At 34.6% G+C, this 23,769-nt stretch overlaps 3 protein-coding genes across 4 annotated transcripts in view; 1 reads left to right on the top strand and 2 right to left on the bottom strand.

The window, feature by feature from the left end:
- The first annotated feature begins 3,041 nt into the window (after positions 1-3,041).
- Positions 3,042-10,201, top strand: LOC101299823 (UPF0468 protein CG5343-like). Its single transcript, XM_004308610.1, has 7 exons — positions 3,042-3,338; positions 7,802-7,902; positions 8,005-8,081; positions 8,195-8,251; positions 8,816-9,057; positions 9,618-9,857; positions 9,949-10,201. The coding sequence occupies exons 1-7, from the start codon at positions 3,042-3,044 to the stop codon at positions 9,955-9,957; spliced, it is 1,023 nt and encodes a 340-aa protein (XP_004308658.1). The 3' UTR covers positions 9,958-10,201.
- A 372-nt stretch (positions 10,202-10,573) lies between these two features.
- Positions 10,574-13,447, bottom strand: LOC101308804 (vacuolar protein sorting-associated protein 20 homolog 2-like). 2 transcript variants are annotated; one of them, XM_004307148.1, is made up of 2 exons: positions 13,319-13,447; positions 10,574-11,565 (listed from the first exon to the last, which is right to left on the bottom strand). In XM_004307148.1, exon 2 carries the CDS (start codon positions 11,341-11,343, stop codon positions 10,711-10,713), a length of 633 nt encoding a protein of 210 aa, XP_004307196.1. In that variant the 5' UTR covers positions 11,344-11,565; positions 13,319-13,447; the 3' UTR covers positions 10,574-10,710. The 2 variants fall into 2 exon arrangements, with proteins under 2 accessions (XP_004307196.1, XP_004307197.1); XM_004307149.1 differs by having other exon boundaries at positions 10,574-11,388; positions 13,319-13,444.
- A 1,644-nt stretch (positions 13,448-15,091) lies between these two features.
- LOC101308506 (THO complex subunit 1-like) overlaps positions 15,092-23,769 on the bottom strand; it is a 9,743-nt gene continuing 1,065 nt past the window's right edge. The window contains exons 5-21 of the mRNA XM_004307147.1: positions 23,492-23,637; positions 23,300-23,371; positions 22,060-22,132; positions 21,891-21,956; positions 21,728-21,774; positions 21,024-21,095; positions 20,754-20,876; positions 20,164-20,229; positions 20,005-20,046; positions 19,073-19,189; positions 18,896-18,978; positions 17,990-18,056; positions 17,480-17,551; positions 17,297-17,347; positions 16,530-16,589; positions 16,301-16,450; positions 15,092-15,714 (exon numbers count right to left, since the gene is read on the bottom strand). Of these exons, the coding sequence (XP_004307195.1) occupies positions 15,442-15,714; positions 16,301-16,450; positions 16,530-16,589; positions 17,297-17,347; positions 17,480-17,551; positions 17,990-18,056; positions 18,896-18,978; positions 19,073-19,189; positions 20,005-20,046; positions 20,164-20,229; positions 20,754-20,876; positions 21,024-21,095; positions 21,728-21,774; positions 21,891-21,956; positions 22,060-22,132; positions 23,300-23,371; positions 23,492-23,637 (1,580 nt within the window). The 3' untranslated portion in view covers positions 15,092-15,441. The remainder of the gene's footprint in view (positions 15,715-16,300; positions 16,451-16,529; positions 16,590-17,296; positions 17,348-17,479; positions 17,552-17,989; positions 18,057-18,895; positions 18,979-19,072; positions 19,190-20,004; positions 20,047-20,163; positions 20,230-20,753; positions 20,877-21,023; positions 21,096-21,727; positions 21,775-21,890; positions 21,957-22,059; positions 22,133-23,299; positions 23,372-23,491; positions 23,638-23,769) is intronic.

Below are 23,769 nucleotides of genomic sequence, written 5' to 3'. Positions count from 1 at the left end.
TATTCTTCTCCACTAATTCTATTTTGGTTGTTCTTTTTTTTTTTTTGTATCCGTATCAGCTTTAATTTGATCTTACAGATCATATTGTCAAGTACTGCATCTTTATCAGCTTTAGTTTGATCTTGCATATCATATTGTCAAATACTGCATCTTTATCATGACATGTTTTATCGAATAACTAGCTATCTATGTTTAATAGCTACTGTACTTCTACAGTTGTGCTTTTGTGAATTTTGAAAACTTGTATTGGTAATTTAGAGTTGAGATATAACAATAATCATTTGATTATAAATTGAACGATGATAACCAAAAATTTCTAGCAAAAATTAGACGAAATAATATGTAAAAAGAGGTACCAAATAGTAAATATATATTAATTATATTAAATAACGGAATATTTCATAAATTAAGGGCATTTTAGACAGTTTGGGATGTGTATTAAGTATAATATTGAAATGAAAAACTTGATAGGTAGTGTATTAAGTAAGGGGTGTGTATTAAGATATTAGGGGTGTGTATTTAAAATTTCTCAAACAAAAATAGCATAAAAAAATAAAAATAACAACCCTGCTCACATAGAAAAAGAAAATTGCTCAAACGGTATCTTAACTTTTCTCGACTATTAACTTTCGTATCTCATCTTTAAGACCCATCAAACCATATATATCTCAAGTTTTAAACCCGGCTCAACATAAGTACCCAGAGTCGCGTGTCACCTCCGTGAGGGTGTCTATTAGTTGAATGGTATACTTTTCTAAAGATAGAATGGTATATTGGTACTGCAGGTACTGAGGTACATACATATATGATATCTACTTTCTAAAGATAGCTTCATATATTTGTATTACATATTCAGGTGTACAGACATATGAACAAATAAAAAATCTACTTTCCATAAGTTATATTCATATAACTTGAAATGATCTGTGCGTTCACTTTTACCCGGTGAATAGGAGGAGGCTGCCATAAAACATGGACAAATCGAGGGGCCAAAGGTCTCAAAAGGAGAAAGACCCAACAAACCAAAGATAGGTAGAGATTGGGGACTGGGAGTAGAAACAAAAGCCAAGGCCCCTGATTCTTTGAGTGTCAGGACTAGCTTCTGTTTAAAGAGAACCTCCTTAAACTTACCTCCATCATACTTTAGTCTATTTCGCTCTATCCATTCATAATAAATTACAAATCAATATGTACTATAAGAGCTTAGAGGAAACTGAAAAGGTAGCAGTATAATAATCACCAAAGAGATCAACTAGTGGCATACCTCGGTCAAAATGAAGCTTAAACATAGAAGCAACCCAATTCCATACAGATAAATAGACTTCACATGTAGCAAAGAGGTGATTAGTTCTTTCAAAATCCTTTATGCACAATTGACAACGTGAGCAGATAATGGAACCCCTACGTTGAAGGTACTCATGAGTAGGAATTTAATTTAACAAAACCTTCCAGGCTACCAGACTCTTGCGAGGTTGAATGGCAGCCTTCCATATTTTACGTCCCCATTCTCTACAGGTAATTGTTCAGCCAATAAACAATATGCAAATCAAGCTGTGAGTATGCATGACATCTCTGTAGTCCATACCGGCTAGTCCGGCATGTCAAAAGCCGGTAACTTCGGCTATTTCTTGATGGGCTCGTTTGAAACTCCAAGGGATTCTCCATTCCTTATTATGAATGAAAGTACATACCTTGTCATTAAGAAATGGCAGAATTTCAGGAGCAATGTTGACAGAATTAACAAGTGCTTCTCCAAGCCAGTTATCTTTCCAGAAATGTATTAGTTCACCATCATCCACAATCCAGTGCTAGTTTGTCTAAAACCTGTGGTAATTTTTTAAGTTGCAAACCCCTTGATCCTTTTGGATGCAATAATTCTTCCAAGCTGCAAGTGCTGAACCATCTTTTAGAGGGTCCCCATTCCAAAAAAAATTACATACCCATCCTTGGACTTTTTTCAGAAGCTCTTTGGATCATTCATATACCTAAAGCTGTAAAGTAATAGACTCTGAATAATAGATTCAACTAGTGGTAGTCTTGCTGCTTGTGAAAGTAGTCTCCCCATCTAGGAACTAAGTTTGGCTTTGATTTTGTTAGCAATGGGAAGCAAAAAAGCCAAGTTGGCTATTCCCACAAAAATGGGAACTCCCAAATAGGTAAAAGAAAAATTGCTCACATTGATGCCAAAAATATTTATAATACGAACTTGCCTCGGAATTGCAGAGCTGCCAATGCCAAGGAACAATTGTGATTTGGCCTTATTTACTGCTTGGCCAGAGTTAAGAGCATATTCCTCCATAAAAGACACGAGGTTCCTCACATAAACGACCTTGAGTAAAAATCATAACATCATCTGCAAACAAAACATGTGTTGGAGGAGTGACACTCCTTGGTGCTTTTATGCGCTTGATCTTGAGCAATTATACTTGTCTTCTTCTTGGATGTCATTCTACTTTGAGTGTTTAAGAAATATCTATGTAATGTTGTGTATTTGTTTCTAAACATATTCCCTTCCCATTTTTAGTATCTATACCATGTCTAATAATTAATTCAATTGTTAATTTGTGATTTTATTATGGAGGGATTGATTCCCGCTCACTAACTTCTAAAATTTTGGTTTTGTCTTCTTTCTCGATATATCCCATAGATTTTTAGTTTCTAAAATATTTTTTAAAAAGCTTAAACTATTATGTGATGAGAAGTCATATAAAGTATAAATCACATAGTTTCTTCAAAGTAGTGCCATGAATGGTATTGGTGGGAGTATGAGATTATTATACATATATATTGATTGACATTTAGCTCATATATATTGATTGACATTTAGCTCAGGAATTTCATTATAATTGTCCTTACTTTTAAGATTCAATGACATCATTCCAATATATAAAATGTTATCACATATAACACTCTACAATGCAACCACACACACATACCCTTGTTTCATATATAACCAGGGTTTATAAAAAACATATCCATATTTTACATGGAAGTAGTTACCTTTTTAACTAATTTGTAGAAAACTTGTTTTGTCCCTCCCAATGCTCCCAAAGAATGGCTCTCAAAAGTGTAAGATAATCCTCTCTTTCAACTCAAATGAACTGAGTGAGACTCATTCAAATGAAGCTGGTGATATTTTTTCAAATAATCTGGCGGTTTCTTTATCTGATGGTGCTCCATCATCGTCTAGTATTGCTCTTTCATCATCTAATGCTGGTAATGTAGCTCTGTCTCCACCTAATGCAGCTTCTTCTGGTGGCATATGCAACGACATGCTCCGAATTATGTATCCTCTCCTCTTCAAAGATGATAATTCATGGCACGAACCTAGTGCTAGTGTACCCTCAAGTTTATCTCCTTTAAGATGCACAACAAGACTCCAGCACATACCACTCCATCAAATCATTCGGAGAAAGGTGAATCTCATTGTTTTTAGACATTCTGTAGTAACTCAATGATATTCTTTTAGAATCTCATAATAGTCGATCTCCCAGTCCATTGGATTTCTATATTGCCTAGCTTAGCTGCATATATAACTATTTCTTGTCACACGGACAAATACGCCACTGTTTTGATTTTTTCTTTTACTTATCAATCTATTAATTTGGAGTCTATAATATTTGTGATAAAACTTTTGTGCTTAATACACCAATTGTCTGGAAAGCAACTATATTCGGATGGACTGTTGAAATGGGATCCATCTTCATAGCCTCAACATAAATGTGTTAGGCAATGTGTAAAATATAAGACAAGTTCATGTTAATATGTTTGTGTTGTATTGTATTAATTTTACTTGTTCTATAAACCATTCTGGAGAACTTGTATAAGATTCTTGGTCAGCTTCCCACATCCTTTATGTGTCGACTAATACAATACAACACAAATATATTAATAACCAACGAGCAATAACCATGATAGTTTATTGGAATAAAATAGGCAACTTACTCTACAAATGGTTTGACATCCGGACAATTAAGTAAAACATTTTAATGTATGCGAAGCAACTCATTATATTCTATATGCACTTATATACCTGAACCTCCAATAGCATGACTAATATTAAAGAAAATTGAATAACCATCAGGCACATCTCGATGTTCCGCATTAGCATTTCTTCTAAGGGTAGGCATGTAATTGAATCTTCAAAGTACATGGAACAGAGTGACATGGTCTCATCATTCATGTATCGTTCAACAATTGAACCCTCAAGTCGACTTTTGTTTCGGACATATCTCTTAAATGTTCTCAAGTTCCTGATTAAGTGTGAGATACAATACAAACATATATATTTAATAAAAATGAACTTTGAAGATTAAAGCAAGAGAAACAAACATAAGTCAAGACCATGTGATCAATAGCATCAAGTTCTATTTCAAAAACAAATTTTTCAAAAAAATTTGTATAAATAAGTATGCTACTCATTTATGATAGCTGGGGAGAGGATATTTATTGATTAGTTAGCCATGTGTAATGAATCTTAACAAAAAGTTGAAAAGAACCGAGTTAGTGAGTATGATCCTTATCCCTTGCTTCACAAACACTAAACCCTAAATGAACCATAATATCAAAGAAAGAAGGTGGAAACATTCTCTTCAACTAACAAAAAACAAGAACTATGTTTGGTGTCAATTGTGAAATGACTCGCTTAAAGAATTGTTTACACCGAAGAGTCAAAAAATGAACATAATTCCAACAACACCTTGCACAAAGTCTTGGAAGAACTCGTCGAATAACATGTGACAGTAAGCCGGTGGTGCAAGATAATACGATAGTCATGACTTTTAATCCAACCAATTTCTTTTCTTTTACTTGGACACAACTAGCTATGTTAGAGGAGAAGCTGTCAAGAGGCCTGAACGATGCCAACACTTCGAATATCATAGTCTTTTCATCATTAGCCAATGTAATAATATAGCTGGAGGGTAGAAAGTTTTTGGACCTAGCCATTGAGGATGCAATATTGGTGATATATTCAATCGTTCCAAGTTAGCACGTGCATGTTCTTGTCATCAATTTCTAGTAAAGTTTCTAAAACAACATCACATATGTTTTTCTCAATATGCATCACATCTAAGTTGTGACGAATGAGTAAGTTTTTCCAATATGACAATTGAAAAAAAAAATGCTTGCATTTTTTTCATTGTCCACTTTATGGTTTTGGATCCCCTTTATGCCTATGAGGAGGTTTAGCTGTAGCTTTTTCAACCTTGAAATGTAATGTAGACAACTGAAATAGGCACTCTAAAGCAGTCATTGGTGTAGGATAATAGGATGTATGGATCTATTGAAATGGAAATGCAGAAATTGTAAAAAGAGAGCAAGAACACTTTGAGGCTACATTGTGGCTATTCTCATTGATGTAAAATATAGGTTACAAGAGTTTATATAGCTAGAGATTACAGCAAAATAACCAAAACACCCTGCTCTATATTCCCATAATTCTAACACCCTCCCTCAACCATATGCTTGATAACAAACATAATGGTTGGAACAAACTACAAAACCATAGCCAATTTTCATGAAATAAATAATTAAGCTAAAAACCAAACCGATCCACAACGAACCATCCCTAGCGCCATACCCAACCTCAATGCTTCCAATATATGGATTAAGACCCCTTTTCGTAGAGCTTTCCAAGCACCTATGTCAGTACCGATTGGTTTAGTGGCATAAGTCTCTTATTGTAAGTGAAAAGTCGTGAGTTTGACTCACAATAGATTCATTATATTCGTTGTAGAATATTAGTTGTTTATATTAAAAAAAATATAGTTGACAAACCAAGCCTAGAAAAAAAAATACAATACTTTGAAATTTTCTAACTCTAATTATCGGGATTAAGATCCTCATTAAAAAAAAATCGGTGTTTGACGGGTCATTGAAATTCGCCGGGTTGGTGTTTATCGAGAAAAGATGGTTATGTATAGCCACTAGGAAAAAAATGGTTTTAGGGGGATATCAAGGTCAATGATGCAATTCACCTCCTTATAAATGCACTTATTATTAGGGGTGAGTTCGGTTTTATTAAGTTCGGTTTTCACTTAAAACTGGAAACTAAACCGAATTATAATTTCTTTTTTGGTTTGGCATTTTTTGAGACATTAAACTAGAAATCAAATCAAACCGTGGTTTGGTTTCATTTGTTTTTTTTTTTTTGGCATTATAACTTTTTTAAGTTGTATGTTTTTAAGTTTGTAATAAATTATAGTACTTTAGAGCATCTCTAGAGAATATGTCTTTTTTTTTTGTCATATGAGCTAGCCCAACAACTAGTTTTTTGACAAATCTAGGAAGCTCCAATGGTAATGTCAATTCAACGTGGTTGTTGCCACTTTCTACATGTATTTGACATTTAGTATAACATTGTCAAATTTGACGATGGGAAACCAAACTACCATTTTTTTTAGTTATTATTTCTCTATCCTCTTTCTTTCTTCCCAAGTTCTTCTCTTTTCTTTCATTCTTCCTAGCTAGTTCTTCAGCATCTGCTTTTTTTTTAAGGCTAACTGTATGTAGAAAGCTAAACACCAAGATTTGATTTCAAAGAAAGACTAAAGCTTATTGACGTGTAGAAAGATGATGATTTTTTTTTTTTTTGTAAAGTTGAGATGGTATGATATGTTTGGAAATCATGAATGGGTGAGGTCTGTGTGGGATTGAAAAATAAAGAAGATTGAAAGAAGATATTTGTTCAGGATCGAAAAAAAGAGAGAAGTTTAAAAAAACTAAATCTTGCTTTTATCGCTATTGAAGTGGGTTTTTAGGTTTGTAACCACGAGACTTTGATTCAAAGCTTGAAAGCAGAAACCAAAAGCATTAGGAACATTAGAATCAGAATAGGGAATCGTAGAAGAAGCAAAATTGAGATGATTTCAGACGTTCAACAGTTTATTATACTGCTAAATTGGGTTATTGAGATGATTATTAGTTTGGTATTACTGTGACTTTAAAAAGAAACTGCTGCTGCTATTCTTCAAAATTAATCAACTTTAAATTAAAATCGTTTTGTGTTTGGTAAATATTAGTTTTAGAAGTACGGCCAAGACAAAATATATTAATTTCTAGAGTTTTTGATGACAACATCTTCTAAAAGGTTGCTTTTAAAAACTGCTGTCAGTCACCTGTAATTTCAAAAAAAATTGTTTTTCTTTAGTTTACCAAACACTATTAAATTTGAAAGTTCATGTAGAACCTAAATTTTTTTAAAAACAAATCACTGTCATGTGACGTCGACCTAGAATCTGAATCAAATTAGGCGGAAGCTGCTACTCAATAGCAATGACACAGTGTGACCCAAGTCACACCTATTATCTAATTCATCCCAACGATGAACTAACGGGTAAACTTGCTCTTACTGTCTTGGATCTTGGTTTTGCGCTGGCAACTTATCAAGGACTGTTTTGGTGTCTTTTTAATTTTTGTTTCCATTTTAATTTCAGTTTATTTTCATATTTTAGGTATCTATACTTTTCCACAGCAGTTCATCATTCCACATACTCGTCAATGTAGTATGCATGATAACATTATCAATGATCTGCTACGGATGACTGGTTCTAGAATTACACATTCTGCCCGAGCTTTCAATCAAGCTAATTTGGTGACTCTCATTTTAAAACATTTTAGGTCTTTTAATTTGTAACGTTTTATTTTATTACTGTTGTAACCGTCAAAGGAATTTATTCCGTGTAAAATAATAATAATAATAATAATAAAACAGAAATAAAGAAAAAGAAAAAAAGAAGAAGTCCTTTTCGAGTTTTTTCTTTGCAAACAACCCTGTAAGGAGTGATTGGGCAACAAAAAGGAGGGGGGTCTTCTTCTTCAGAAAGAGAGAAAGAAATTGGGGCTTAGGGCTTGGACGCTTTGCAATCGCTGTTTACGGTTCAAAGGAGTAGTCTTATTCAGGTAAGTAAATACAGGTTCCGACAATCATCTAAATCTAAACGCAACTCCTTGTTACTCTTTCATCATACAAATTGTTCATTGTGTGAATGGCTTTGCTTGCAGCTCGACTTCAGCAACAAGTAAAAAATGTTCAAGAACACATTCCAATCTGGATTTCTGTCCATTCTCTACAGCCTTGGGTAATTTTCCTCTTTGTGTTTTTCAGTTTTCGTTTATCATACTTGTGTTTTTTTTCTTTTTTTTTTTTTTTTTTTGGGATACATCATACTTGTGTTTTTTATTTATGTTTAAGCTGTACATTTTTTGTGGATAATTAGGAGCAAACCTCTGCAGATATGGGATAAAGAAGGTGAGTCCCGACAACCTATTAATCAACTTCAGATATTGCTTTGTTGATTTCAAGTCAATATAAGTACACATTTTGTTTCTTATTGTCAGCCGAACAAGTTTCAATTTGCATCTCAGGGATTAAAGTAGTATGCTTTTTTCTTAAGGTTATCAGTGTGGTGTATAATCATGGGTCAATGTTCTTTTTTCAATTCTTCATCTGCTAGGTTAGACACTAAGAGTTGCAAGTTTTCTTTAGTATTTATTATCTAGGTTAATGTATGTTGTTATCATGCCTCGTCTACTTCATCCATGTTGATCAACTATGGCTATTTGTTGACATTGGTGACTGATGTTTAAATCTGCTGATAAGGAGCCTTGCAATAATTCGGCAAACAATTTGGATAGTTTGTAGACTTGATTCTATGTTTGACTACAGGACTTTAGTTCTGTACTTGCTTCAACTACAACGGAATCTGGTGCTAGTGCAAAAACAAATGTTTTTCTACTTCATACCTTTGTCTTATATGCTGATGCCTTTAGGATGTTTGCGCCTTGTTGTAACTTTTTATTTTGTGTCAAGCAGTGGTCAATGGCCATATAAAGAGACCACAGGATGAAGACATACAATCCAATGTCCTTGAAATTGTTGGATCGAATATCCAATCCACATACATTACTTGCCCAGCAGATCCATCAGCAACACTGAGTATTAAACTTCCATTCCTTGTTATGATTGTGAAGAATCTGAAGAAATATTTCACTTTCGAGATTCAAGTTCTGGACGATAAGAATGTCAGGCGACGTTTCCGAGCTTCTAATTTTCAAGTGTGTAAGTTTGCCCCTGTTTATTGATGTTGATCATTGACATGGCTTTCTTTCTTGTTTTCTTTTATCTTTTTCTTTTGGTATTTCAAGTCATGTTCTGGTAACTCCTGATGGCTGCTTTCTACATTGCTTAAGAAGTTGAACGAAAGAAACTTAAAACCTCTTAGTTTGCTTTAATTATGAGCAGTGCAGGATTCGAACGCATTGATCACTCCTGTAGAATGTTTCTTAGGAATAGTGTAGTGTAGTCTGTAATTAATCTGTTTTCATTGATTTAATGTGTGAACATGGTGTTTATATATTCTGTTGTGAATGGTATACACAACTTTTGGACTACCTGGGGATTTGTGAAATTTCCATGTTTTATGGTTATATATACTGGTTGATTGCTGTTCAAGTACAACTAATCTTGGTAAAGAGTTGTGTCTTTAACCGAGCCTTGTGTTTGGAATTATAACAACAGTGGCTGATATGATCTGCATCAAATTGATTATATGCTGCTCTGGAAATATTAAAGGGAATAAAATACAAATGGGTTCTTATTTATTTATCTTTTATAGGCTGTCACTCGAGTAAAACCGTATATCTGCACCATGCCACTGAGGATGGATGAGGGCTGGAATCAAATCCAATTTAATCTGGCTGATTTTACCAGAAGAGCCTATGGAACAAACTATGTGGAGACATTGAGAGTTCAGGTCCATGCAAATTGTCGCCTGAGGAGGATATATTTCTCTGACCGCTTGTACTCTGAAGAGGAACTTCCTCCTGAATTTAAACTATACCTTCCAATGCAGCAGGTACTTGCATCGGTCTTCCTGGTGAAATTTTTTGGCTTTTCTACTTGCTCAATTTCAGTCTGCTCATATGCTAATAATGTTTCTACTGCAGAGGACATGAAGGAATGCAAGAGAGGAGGTTCAAACTGTTGGAGCTAACAAAATGAAATCTTTGTTTTTCCTGTGTATCAGAAAGTACCAATTCTATTAGACCTTGTTCCTATGCCCATGGGGCAGATAATATAGTACAGAAAACCCTTGATCTTCAGAGGTTTTGTATGCACTGTGATCTGATCAAGTCTGAGCATAATGTTTGTGTCTTGGATTTATTCCAGTTTTTCTAGCCTGTTAAATACCGTTGGTTTCTTATGTTGATGGGCCGTGGAGTTGGTGTCAGAAGAATCATATATTATACATACTTGGCTCACAAGTACCATAATTCTAGTAATTTTATGGGTCAATTACATATAATCACTTTTTTGCTTTAATTTAGCAATAGGTCCACCCAAACAAAGCTAACAACTGACCTCCAAGCAGCTGGTTACAACTTACAACGCAAATGAGCCGAAGGCATCTTATGCACTTTTCTAGTAACTTGGACGTATTGTGTGTGCGAGAGAGAATGAGATTAGAGAGGGAAAGAAAAAGATTAAAAGAAAGGTGATATGCTTCCATATCAAAAGGAAAGAGAGAGGCAGAGGAGAGAGGGAAAGAAAACAAGAATCTACAATGTACACAATCAAACTTGACAGAATTATAATCCATAAATAGTTATATACACGCACCATGGTTTGCACTTCGCAGAAGGGATGATAAAACTGAAATTTGTAAAAGTTTGAGGAATGGCAAGCTACATGTAACTGTTATGAGTTGATCAAGCCAACAGCGGTTCCTCCGTAACTTTAGTTTTGGCAGAAACTGGCGCTTTGGTTGGTACATTTGGAAGGTCCAACTTCTCATCTTCTTCAAGGGATGGTTCCGAAGAAGGTGCTTCAGGCAGATCTTGAACAGTGATCTGAGCTTCCAAGTTCTCAAATTCTGCTAAAATTTCATCTTCATCTTCTGTTGACAATTTCTCCCCCAAGATTGCATTAATTTCATCTTGGTAAGCTTTCGCTTCATCAGTATCATCCATTAGCTTTTGAACATCCTCAAGGTTGATCTCACTTTGTATAGCTTTAATTGCATTATTACCGGCCTTCAAACTCTCAAATACAGTTTTCTGCTTGCTTGTTAGTTCAATATCTTGCAACTGTTGCTCAACATTAATAAGCCAGGTATCTACTTGCTTTAATAATTCTTCTTGTGCCTTTTTCTTCTTTAATGCTAACAATGCTCTTTGCTTTTTCTTTTCACGAATCAAGTCCCATGCAGCTTGCTTTTCTGCTTCAATTACAGCCTCCAGCTGTTGTTGGTACTGAGCAAGTTTGCGTCTCTGGGTCTTCAGAGAGAGAATAGCTCTATCAACTTCGGTGATCTTGGGTTTCTTCACCAACAAGTTCCCCATCTATTACTCCTCCAACATTCCTTTCCGGCTGACTTATAATTCTATCTGTGTATAAAAGAATGACAAAAGATTCTGAATGATAAACTTCAGCCAACAAAACCAGAGATGTGTTCACTCCAAGCACAATAGAGAGTTCAAGCTGTCTATGATGAGAGAGGTGTGTTGACAATAAATTGTTCTTTCTTCAAGTTGATAGATGCAATGATAACCACTAGACTTTTCCTGAAGTATGAGAAAGAACCTTTAGGCTTACTCTTACATTAAAACGAAACCCAGATAAGACCCCATAACCAGTTATTGAAATGATCTCAATCTTTTACCTAAATTGTCAGTGGAACCAAAATACTAATCAAAATTGATAAAACTTGGAGACAATCAAATGGTAAATCAAACTCAAAACCGAGAAATCAGAGACACTATAACATACTTTTTTGCATCAACAGCTGTGTTACTAATATAGATGAGCACAAAAAGAGACAAACTAAGAGGATGGGAGTACTTGAGATTGCGGACCTGATGCTAAGATTGGAGTCCAAATCACCCTCAAAGCTCAGTCCAGTGAAAAAAAAAAAAAAAAAAAAACGTAGCTCTCAGCCAGTGGCAGTGCCACGAATTTATTACCTGGTAGGGTGAGCTCACAAAGTCAGCTTTAGGCTCAATTTAAGTTTTAGATCTTATTCTAGATCAAATGAAACCAATGAAAACACTACACAACTACATGATAATAATCATTTATGCCGAAGTTCATAAAGAAATCATATATTACTAAGAACACAGCCCTAGGCGGGATATATTTTGATCGAGAAGCAGTTTTCTTTTGACTCTAAAGAAGAATAGACTTCACCACATTTACTTCCCTAAGGAAAAAAACCCAAAAACATAGTATAAGTGATAATAACAGATGCAAATCCAAAGGGCTGGGTTACAAGATTTACTACGATGAGTTGTCATGATTTCTTTGGATGTAGTTAATCGTTACCGCTCATGCTTCCGACTTGAGTTAAGTAGTGGTTAAATTAAGGCTGGTGAATATGATGATTGTGTGTGTGTGGTGGGGGAGTGGGGATTCAAAGAAGAAAGCCCAGCAAAAGCACTGAAAATCTTGTCAATCCCACATTAATTTCCTCTTAGGCTTATTGCAGAGACCAGCTTCGCCTAACCAGTAACCAGTTTAACTGTAGTGTTAGGCCAAAAAGGTCTGGAATAGTAGTTTTGGATGCTGGTAAGGAGCCATAGTGGCACAGAAAGAAACATCCTGGATACTAGTACAAATTCTGAGTAAGGTTCATCATTTGAATTGCTCATTAACCCTTCCAAACCAGACACTGCTTAAAATCCTTGCAATAGAAAAGAAAACAAATGGCTCATTTAGCAAGAATTATTCATTGAACATTTCTGTGCAGCTCTGGAAGCTGTATGTATAGAAAGGAACTCAAGTGCTAACACGACATTGTTGCGGCAAATTTGAGGCTGTATGTGCCATTAATGTAAGTCGCTTTGCTTTCCCTAGATATGGCCAATAAGCACAAACAATAACAAAACCTGATTACAATTCCTAGCAACGACAAGGACAATATTCTTGATCTACCATTATGAAGTTTGAGACGGTGACCGTTATAATGTCATTAGGACTCAAAGCATTTCAAAAGCTAGGGGAATTTTCTTTCAGATGGGTCTGTCGAAAACAAGCAAAACCAAGGACATATATGAATGTATGATCAAAATGCAATTTAGATTAGATGTGAGGGGTCCTAGTGTCCAAGTCTGCAAGACGTATCAAACATATACATAAGAATTTCACCAAATCAGAAAAGAGAATATACAGGATCAATGAATTACATATCAAACATGATCTAACCCAATATCCAAAGCACTAAGTAAGTTAAACCCAATTCAAATAACAAATTACACAATAGAGATTGGAATCGGAAGCAAGGAAAATACTAACATGGAGAGAAAGACTGAGATGTCTTACCCAACAGAGAATCGCAGCAAATCGAAACACCCACAGACAGAGGAGTGCAGTCAGTGTTGGATTGAGAGAGAGACCAAAGACGAGAATAGAAGTAAGACCTTTCGTTTTAAATTAAAGAAATAGTCTGGTATGGTATACGAACTTTCTCTCCTTATAAACTTTAGTATATCCAATTTTAAAAATATCAGATTGGTATCTCATATTTTTATCCCGACCTAAGATTGATATATATAGCTATTAAGATGATTATTTTACCCTCAGACAAAAAAATTGACAAATTTACCCTTAAATTCTTTTTTTTTTCTTTAGTTTTTCTTCTTTGTTTTGTTATTCCAATTTATATTTTTTGGCTTTTATATTTTTAAGAACGTAGAGAAAAAATTCATCGTCACTTTTTTCTTGCTAATAATCAATTCTTCATCTCAATCATCCTTGATTGTCAACGGCAACAATAAGATCCTTGAGTGTCAGCAGAAATAACAAAGATTAAACTTTTATATGTTTCCCCTCTTCAATCTTCTTTAAGTTTATAAAGGTCAACCCAAATCATCAAATTCCACTACCTCTTCTAATATTTCTAGAATATGAAAACAAATAAAAAAAGAAAAAAAAATTAAGGATAAATTGGTCATCTTAATGACTACATATACCAATCTTAGGTCGGGATACGTTTTGATATTTTCAAAACTTGATATACCAAAGTTTATAAGGAGCAAAAGTTCGTATACTATTTGGACGAATTTCTTTTTAAATTAAAGGAAATCGTAAAACAGTAACTCAAGTTTTTTTTATTTTTACTTTTGTTCCCAAATACCAGTTTTTTTGTTTTACAAATAGAATGCAATTTTTGGTAGCACATTTTCAAAAAATAAATTTAGAAAATCAATGATGCCTAATACAGTTTTCTGACTACGATGTTTAATGTTTTCAGTGTTTTGCGGAAGATCCATACAACAACCACACCAAAAAATTTTGTAAGAAACAACATCACTCTAAACTATTGCCTTGTCACTCTCCTTCACTAATAAGTAACAAACCACACAACCATTTCACATTTTCACATATAACCACTACGTGAAATTTGAGTTTTACATTTAAAACCAATTCGTAATTACAAGATAACAATTTTCATGAGATATTCATACTCCCGACATGCCCTCACACGTGTATTGGATAACATGGAGCTCGTGTGACCACGAGTCATGCAATGCAAAATAACTCATGCTGATATTACTAATAGATACGATATGCGCTTTGTATCTATGGTAAAATTTTTTTTCATTAAAGAATTTGATAACTTCTTTTCTTTTGAATTAAAGTTAAGGGGATTAGGGGAATCGTTTACGCTATGCGAGGAATTAGATGTAGGGGTTTTTTTTTTTTTTTTTTCTTCTGAAATTGAAGTTGAGGGAATCGCAAACGATGGTGAGGAATAATTGGATTCTTTTCTTTTGAAATTGATGTTAAGGGAATAAAAAACCATAACTAGTACATGTCATTTCTAATGACATCCCTTACAAAATCAGGCGCCATGATCAGATTCGGATTAAACAAGACACAAAAGTCAACTGAGCCACTCCATTAGTAAGTGTAACTTCAATCTTCCAGATAGCAACCCATCAGAGTGATCTAGACTTGTCCTAGGGTTTGGTTGAACTAACAGGAAGCAATCTGTTTCGAGTATTACTCGTTACTCTGGCATTTTACCGAGCTTCGGCTAAAAGAATCCCTGCTTGGAGAGTCTGGAGTTACAGGTTGGCCAAACAATATAACATAAAATTAAAAGGAATTAAATGGTGACCTGAAAATTATGTGGACTGAACTTAAATAAGCTGAACTTCTAACCAGACAGATTGCTTGGTTAAAACTATGTGAACTGAAAATTATCAAACGCAGAGATAAAATTAAATGTACCAACAGTTGCAGATATTTGGGCACATTATGAATTACATGAATTGACACTAGACAAATCGAACTACAAAATCTCATGGATCCATTGCTATCCTAATATTGTCAAATATGTTAAGATATGACATCTATGTTCAATTGCATACTGCTGCCCTGGCATTTGCAAAGCCTTTTGAACGGGGCGCTCCACAGAGAAACAGCATCCAGTAGATCTGTCAGCTAGCTGGATCTAAATCAACCTCCGGTTCAATCTCTCCATCAATCATCCCAGCATCCCCCTCGGCATCTACCTCGGCATCGTCTTCCAACTGCCCTGCCTCTTGACCACCATCAGTATCAGAACTTTGCTTCTGATGTTCATCTGCCATTGGACTGTTACCTTGGGATGTATTGCAAACCATGGTGTTATCAGTGTCCAATGGAGCCACGAGGGCCCCAACATCAGTTCTCAGTACTTCACCATCTACATCAGTTGCAGCTGTTGCCACCTTAGCCACACCAAAGACAATGTTATTGTCAACAATTGATGTAATTCAATGGAATAGATATAGAAAAAAAAATGTATGATCATAGGGATTGTAAGTTGTAAGTATTATAACTGCAAAGAAATCAAGGTGCACGTATTCAAGTATCTTGAGACAATCCCATTTGAGTGTTTTTCTTATGCAAACTAGTTATAGAAGTTGATAATTGATAATTTTAAGTAGATAATAAGCTTGCCCTCCAAACGTGAGAAAGAATGATGATAGGCTAAAGAAAAGGTACAAAGTATACAGAGGATAATATTAACAAAAAGTATGAATAATATAGTAGGATATGAACATCCTTTAATATGGTATGAATAATATTTAAATATCGAGGGACATTCTCAACCAAAGAAAAAGAAATCAAATATAATCGACCAAGATGGATGACAAGCACCTGTTTCGTTATCGCGACATTGGATGTCACGGAAAGCAGTAAAACAAAAAACAAAATCTTCATGATGTTTCAGTTGAATATATTATGATAAAAAATAAAATAAAATAAAAATAAAAAAACAATATGCTGAAACTGCTACACTGCCAACTATACCTGATTTTCTTCTACATGATGCACAGCAGCCTTTGCATCTTCCTTTTTAGCACGTTTGGACTTCTCATTTGTTTTAGGAGCGTATTTAGCACGTTCTTCAGGGGGCAGAAGTTCTAGAGGTACCACTCCTTCAATACCAAATTCTGTAAACTGCAATCAATAAGAGGCATGAAACTTCAAGAATAAATTAATCTAGGGAAAAGAGAGAAAGTTGCAATGTTAATCATACTTTAGAAAACCCTTCTAAGTCTTGTCTAGCTGAAAATCGAAGACCTTTCCAGCAGTAAACCTGCATAAGATAAAAAAAATAAAAAATTGTTAAAATTAAATAGAGCAAAAGCTGCAAAACAAAATTGAGCCATAGAGCAAATTAGTCAAAAGCCCTTATACATTAGCAATGACACCATCTCATATCAAGAAAACTATTGATCATACTGATGCTCATACAGGAATCTGGCACTCGCTCACAGCTTGAAGTATCATCTAGGTCATGAAACTTTTGCCCAATTCATTACCTATGGTGCTATCGTTGTTCGCGATGTATGCAGTTGCATTTATTCATTTTTTTTTTCTAATTGACCAAGAAAACCATATACTACTTTGGCATAAGAGTAGTGTCTACATCTGCTGGAGGTGAGGAGGTAGATATTCTCTTATGCATTTTGATTCTGGGCGTTACTTGGGGCATAGGTTAGGACTTTTGAAAGACCGCTTCCTAAAGCCTTCTTTGAAATTGGACCACTGGGCTCTAGTTCGGTTCTCTTTAAGCTTTCAAGTTCTCAGCTTATCTTAGGTCATTAGAGAACGACGACCGCTCCCTCTGTTTCCATTTTTGTTTTCCTCCTAAATAGAAGTATGAATCCTATAAACATATTGCCAGCCTAAACAGCTTCCATAAAAAATTATATGCACAGTGAAACTGTAGAAAGGAAAATGCTGGTAACCATATGACAATTAGAAAGCTCGGAGTAGATCCTTCATAGAACAAACACTCACTCGGTTATTTTTGTGGTGATATTCAGCTTCTATTCCAGCTGCTGGATCCATCTGTGGTTCCAAGAAATGAACTTTAAATAAATTGGAGAAAATGCAAATCTCTTCCAATAAGATAAGATAATAATACACACCCAAAAGCAAAAAAATCATAGGTGACCATTCAGATGCAACACAGGAACTTACGTCCTCAGCCAAGGGTTTCCAGTACTCAGTGATGGAAGGGGTCCGAAGACGTTGAGTATCAGTTAAAGCATTCTGCATGTCAAAACACTCGGAGTGAAAAATTATTCCAAAGAAACTAGTATTGCTACATCTTTATAATTAGAATTGACCTGACAATGACCTCTAGGATTGTTTCCAAATTCAATTTATGGTGACGCGAATCTCCATATGTGCAGAGTGCCAAAATAATAGTATCAAATGGCATCTTTTACATATCAATTCTCCACTCATCTTGAAGATAAAAGCCCATATATTTTACAGTAAAATGCTCTTCAACTTTTCAGTTAACTTCAATGTGAACCATATATAATCAGCTTTTTCTGTAGGGCTTGTGAGTTGTGATAAATTTCAGCCTACAAAACTACAGTACAATTCAGGACAATCTTCACCGTTTGAGTAAGGCTTTCTCATTTAAGCTATACAGTTCTACATTATTCAGATTATAAGCAGTAAGCTTGACTGACTTCATACCGGATTCTGGTCTGCCCACTTCCACAACTGTGAGAGTTCTTTATTTCCCAATCTCCACCTCGGCTTCCTGGGGAATTAGAATGAAAAAAATAATGATAAATTTATAGTCAAACCCAAGTGGGCATAGCAAACTCAGTAAGTCAAAACAGATTTAAGGTCATGGGATGGCTGGACAATGTAATCATACATTTTGGTTTGTAGGGATAATGTTATGAGTGAAAAGCCACGGAGCAAAACTTAACTGCATACATATTACCGAATATTAAGAAACTAATAGTTAGTTTGTAACCACCGCTACATGCATATGATAATGTGTGTTTCTAATCACCACTACATGCATATGCTAATGTGTGTTTGTAATCACCACTAAATGCATATAATAATATATTTTAGTAATGATTTATACCAGATGCTTTCCACTCATTCTAAAGAGCTTCCTCAATTTGAATGCAGCATTCACATTCTTAAAGTTGCTCAGGAAAATAACATTGGTACGAAAAAGAAAAACAAGGATTAGTTCGTCCTATTTTTCCCTATTTTCCGTTCTAATTTCATTTAAAGATTTTCATTGATACCCCACCAGTATGAAGGGATTTTGGAAATCTTAACCTACTATTAAATATAAATAAATCAAATGGTAGGTTTAGCACACATTGTCAGCATATTCTTATATAATAAAAGAACAATATGCTTACTTAAACTGAACAGAAGCTACAAACAGTATGAAAGAGGCGAATCCTACAGACATACCCAACCGACATTATAAATGACATAACTAAAGCAGAAATGTGTAACATGCAAGAAAACAAAGTATGATTCTTTCTATCCTATAGATAAAATTATTTTCAAACAGAATAAATATAGAGCAGAAAAGACTTGAATAGACTAGCTACTACAATTGCATACCGCTTTTTGGCTCCATCTTGAACAGTTTTCTTTTCAATCGGCTGCTTCTCAAATGGGGGGCAACCATCTCGTTTCCACCATACCTAAGCATAGATTAAATGCAGTTAATGTCAAGCATTAAAACAGTTCTGAAATTCTTTGGAGGGGGTTGCAGATGGGGAGGGAAGTGTCACTCACCCAATTCTTTTCACGTTCTAATATATGTTCAATTTTATGAAGAAAACTTTCCCCCTTTGGTGGAGTCATCTCAAGCAGTTTCTTCACATGCTCCTCATAAGAATTTATTTCTTCTTTCTGAAATTGAAAGGAACCGTTGTTTAGCCATCTTTTTACTTTAGTACATACAAATATCAATATCTAGTCACCACTGTATTTATTCAAATATAATTAAAGCCTCTTAGGACTTAACAAAATAATTACAAATAAAAAAATCATAAAATTGAAATGTGAAACAGCACCGAAACAGTGTTAACTTAATGAGATCAGTCATGTCTTTAAGCAAAAACTATACTCTACCTACATATTTAAATAGCTAACAATGATACAAGCAGAAGAGGACCATTCGATCACACAGATACATCACATGCTACCCAACACAACACTTAAGTGATGAAATAGGCATCATTGCCAATACCTCCCCATCTTAACCGGATTCAAAGGCTCAATTCAAAGAAAAGAAAATACATTTTTATTGATGAAGACAATACATAGCTCCTGGGTTATTATGAATTCTATGATTTAATATTGGTACATGGTACATTTTTATTGATGAAGACAATACATAGCACCCCAATAAATATTTATAAAGAAACAATCGGGGAAAACTTGTGGTACATGAATTGCTCTTTCCTCCCGATTCCTAAAATTTGGAGGTAAATAATACATGACACATAAGGATATATCAATATTCCCCATCTGAAAGCAATTTTCTTACAATTAATAATTTGAATACTCAATCTGCTGAAGTTTTTTATAGACAAACCCATAAACCTACTTTTATTTCTAAATGTAGCATCAGTTATTGAAAGTCTTTTTCCTTTTATGAAAGTTGAAAAGTGAAGGAAGGACCGTAATTCATAAACTTAACAATACATAATTAAAGCACTAACCATGCTTTCAGAAGGCAAATCTTTTTCACTTTTTCCTGGGGCCTACAACCAAATAAGAGGTCAGAATATCTCTCAACTTGCAGTCAGATTGAAGGTTGAGAAAGGACATGAGAACTGCTCGAAAGGGGGAACTGGGGTATTATCCCTTTGATAAATTACCTTCAGATAATCAAACAATATGAGGCACTGCACGAGTATGTGTCGTCGGAAACTCGGATCCTTTAACTAAACCCATCAAAAACAAAATAAAAACAGGAAAAAAAAATTTATTCATTATGATGTCACACTGCCGAAAAAAAACATAGAACAGACTCGGCCAATATTTCCATTACCTTGTCTAATATCATAATCAGAACCATACACATACTAATTCCTAAATATCCTAAATCAGATATTATTTAGTCATCAAAAGACATCAAACAGATTGATAGTTCGTCATGAGCATGTTAATCCTTAGCTGTACCATCCATTTGTTCCATGCTTATCATAACTGTCGGCTTTTATCAAAACGATCGATTTGTCTCTCTTATACAAATCAGATGAGTATATGATCTCTGAATCTGATTTGGTTATTATTTATTTTATTTTTGTACAGATAAATCTTCAAAGGGAGAATTTAGAACATTATGGTTCTGATAAGAAACCACAACAGTAGGTATGCAAATAATGGAGAGTTCAGACGGGTATGTGCAAATGGATATGGACAATAGTATCCTTCAAAAACATCAACTACAATCACCATTACCAACCTCCAGACCCATCAGCTTACTGCTTGTAAGATACTTTATGCTGAAATTTGCTGACTCCTCCAAATTATTGGCTTCTCCCTCTTCATCACTTAATGGTTGAGCTTCAAAGGTATTTAAGACAACCTAAATAGAAAATTTCAGAGAACGTATCTAATATGAAAAATGTAACACAGAAATAAATTAATAGAAAAAACTATTTTATAAAAGGAAGACAAACTGTTATACAATAAAAAAATTTGGTTCCTTTTTTTTTCTCGATATCCGCTATACCTTTAAACTGGATGTAAATTTCTGCCACTTGGTAGGAGCAACAGTTAAGGGAGCAGGGTTACAAAAGTATTCCTGAAAATCCAAACAGACAAGTCTCTCAGCAAATTAATTGAGAACCTTCAAGCATTCTATCTAATGCCAGCTGAAAAAACTCCACACTGAGACCTTAAACTTCTGGAAGAATTCCAAAGAGCAATCATATTACATGGCGGTAGCTTAATACAGAGCAGTGATATAGTTAATGCTACAGCCTCAAATGCAGCTGCAAGACATTTATATAGATTGGATCTTTATCTAGAATATTAGCCCAAAGATGACATCCAAACGGTGAAATACAAATAGTAAGACCTTTCTGTTACTCCTGCTAGCTACATTTCAATGAATCTTGGTACAAATTCAATAAACTTTCAGTTATTGGGAGTCCACTACTAAAAGATTTCCGTCTCATTTCAAGTAATACGAAAAATTGCAAACATCATCAATCGAAAATGACATATGACATTTGAATGTGGCTCGATATTAACACCGGTAGCAAGATTTTTTGATGAAGTTCTTTTCTTACTGTCATAAATGAGTACCTCCACTTATTTTGATTTATGTTTGGTAGTTTAATTTTGTAAAAACATGACAAGAATATGGTTAGGAGAAGAACAAAATCATTTAATTTATACATCAGATTGTCACAAAGAAAGCTATGAACTTACCTGTAAGCTCCAGAAGGTCTTGTAAAAGTTGAAATCGATGGAAATTCCTGAAAATTGTTTAGTAGATTTCAGTATATGCTAAAGAGACCAACATTGGAGTGCAAAATTTACCATATATACTGACATTGAAATGAACATAAGCAATTGTTCAGTAAAGACATACCATCAGGGGCATCTTTCTCATATTTTGTTTCATTCGATGTGTTAAAGACTCCTTTGATATTCACAGCTGCAAGCATTAGCCATCCAACAAAAGAAATTAAGTACAAGAGAAGATCAGGGTTGAGAATTGTTAATAAAAGTGAGGAAAAGGGTTGATGACAATCAAGTACCTGATCGCTCAGACAACGGGAAAAAGTGTGCTAGAAACATTAGAATTCGTCCGCAAAAAACCACATCATTTGCCTTCAAGTGAAGTTCCAATAATTAGTATATATGAAAGCTACCATTGTAAGTTTTAACTATCAATATGGACAAGAAATACATAACAGTCAATACAATCATCAATATTGGATATCTTTAAGATGCTTCACACAGATGCCAGATTGCCAGCAGAAAACCACACAAAATATAAACTATATAGGGAGTCTCTGGTAAGGACATTAGAGTGAGGACTCCAAGAGGGCTTGCATATTTACGGTTGGATGAGTAGTCCAAATTTAGTTTAAATATTATTTCTTTAGCATACACGTCATCCAACTGTTGATTTTAAGTCCTCATGGAGACCTTATTTTAAAGGTCCTCACTGAGTGAGGTAAATCTATATCCTCCGACTTTTCTCCAAACCAAATAATCCACTAAGAAGTGGATACAGCACAAGGTCAAAAGAGTAACGGCCTTTCCTATAGGTCCCTATACCTTTGCACCAGCAAATTTGGAAGCCAAACCCACAGTACTCCAAACAAATGCAACAGCAAACCCATATTTGCATTAAAAGCAAAAATATATTATCACCACCCTCCCAATTTGTGCATAATATACATCAATGTGGAAAAAGCCATAGGATTTTCTTCTTTGGAGTTAGTGACTGTCTACTAAGAAGCAATGTGGGAAAGACAAAACTAAAGAACCTTCCTACCACACTACGTAAGAGAATGCATCATCCACAAACTTCTACAAGGAAGTCACATTTGGATGCCTCTCGTTTCCAGTTTCTGGAGGTTTATGGATTTGTATTTTTCTGATCCTACAGATATTCAAAGCTGCTTTTGCATTACAAGCAGATTGAATAATGTATATAGGTTCTGATATTTAAGTGTGGTGGACTCCTTTTCCACTGATTGAACTGCTTCATTTTCTTAAAAAAATTATCATTTTTTGTTGGAAATTGGTTTCTTTTCTTTTCTTTTCTTTTGAAGAGATACAAAATCTCTTAATGGAAACAGTACAGATATGCCTGAGTACTAGTTAGTCAAGAATTTTATAAACATTACAAAATGAGCTTTTAAAGTGACTTAGTAAATAGCATGCATGAACAATTTCTGGTATTTATGATATAATGGATAAATCGCACAATAGAGAAAAATGTAATGACGATAACAACCAATTTTCACTAGTATGATTAGTAGCAACCTTTGATAGACGACGAAGGAGTTGATTGCATGTTCTCAACATGACAAGTTTTCCTCTCGCAAAAAGCTCTTGCTGCATATAGTAAATCCATCAAATTTAAAAGCAGTCTTAGAAACAAAAAGTGAATCCATATAATTAAAGGATAAGAAAAACTGGGAAAAAGACTCTTACGACAAGTATTAAAGCACAAACCTTTCCTAATATATCTTGCTTACTCTCTATATAACCGAAAACGTCTTTGCAGTTTCTCATAGTAGACATCTCTGTCAAGTCTTCCAATAGCTGAAATATCATGCCACCTTCCACGTGCTCGTTCTCACAAAGATACAACACAACATCTGGTAACACAATGATAAACAATATGAAGTGATGTATATATATATATGTGGAGAGAGAGAGAGAGAGAGAGAGAGAGAGAGAGAGAGAGAGAGAGAGAGAGAGAGAGAGAGAGAGAGAGAGAAGTAACGTAA

The sequence above is a fragment of the Fragaria vesca genome, linkage group LG7 (genome assembly GCF_000184155.1).
Source record: "Fragaria vesca subsp. vesca linkage group LG7, FraVesHawaii_1.0, whole genome shotgun sequence".
Classification (NCBI taxonomy): Eukaryota; Viridiplantae; Streptophyta; class Magnoliopsida; order Rosales; family Rosaceae; genus Fragaria; species Fragaria vesca.
Note: the sequence above shows the minus strand (reverse complement) of the source record. Positions and strands in the feature narration are given on the sequence as shown.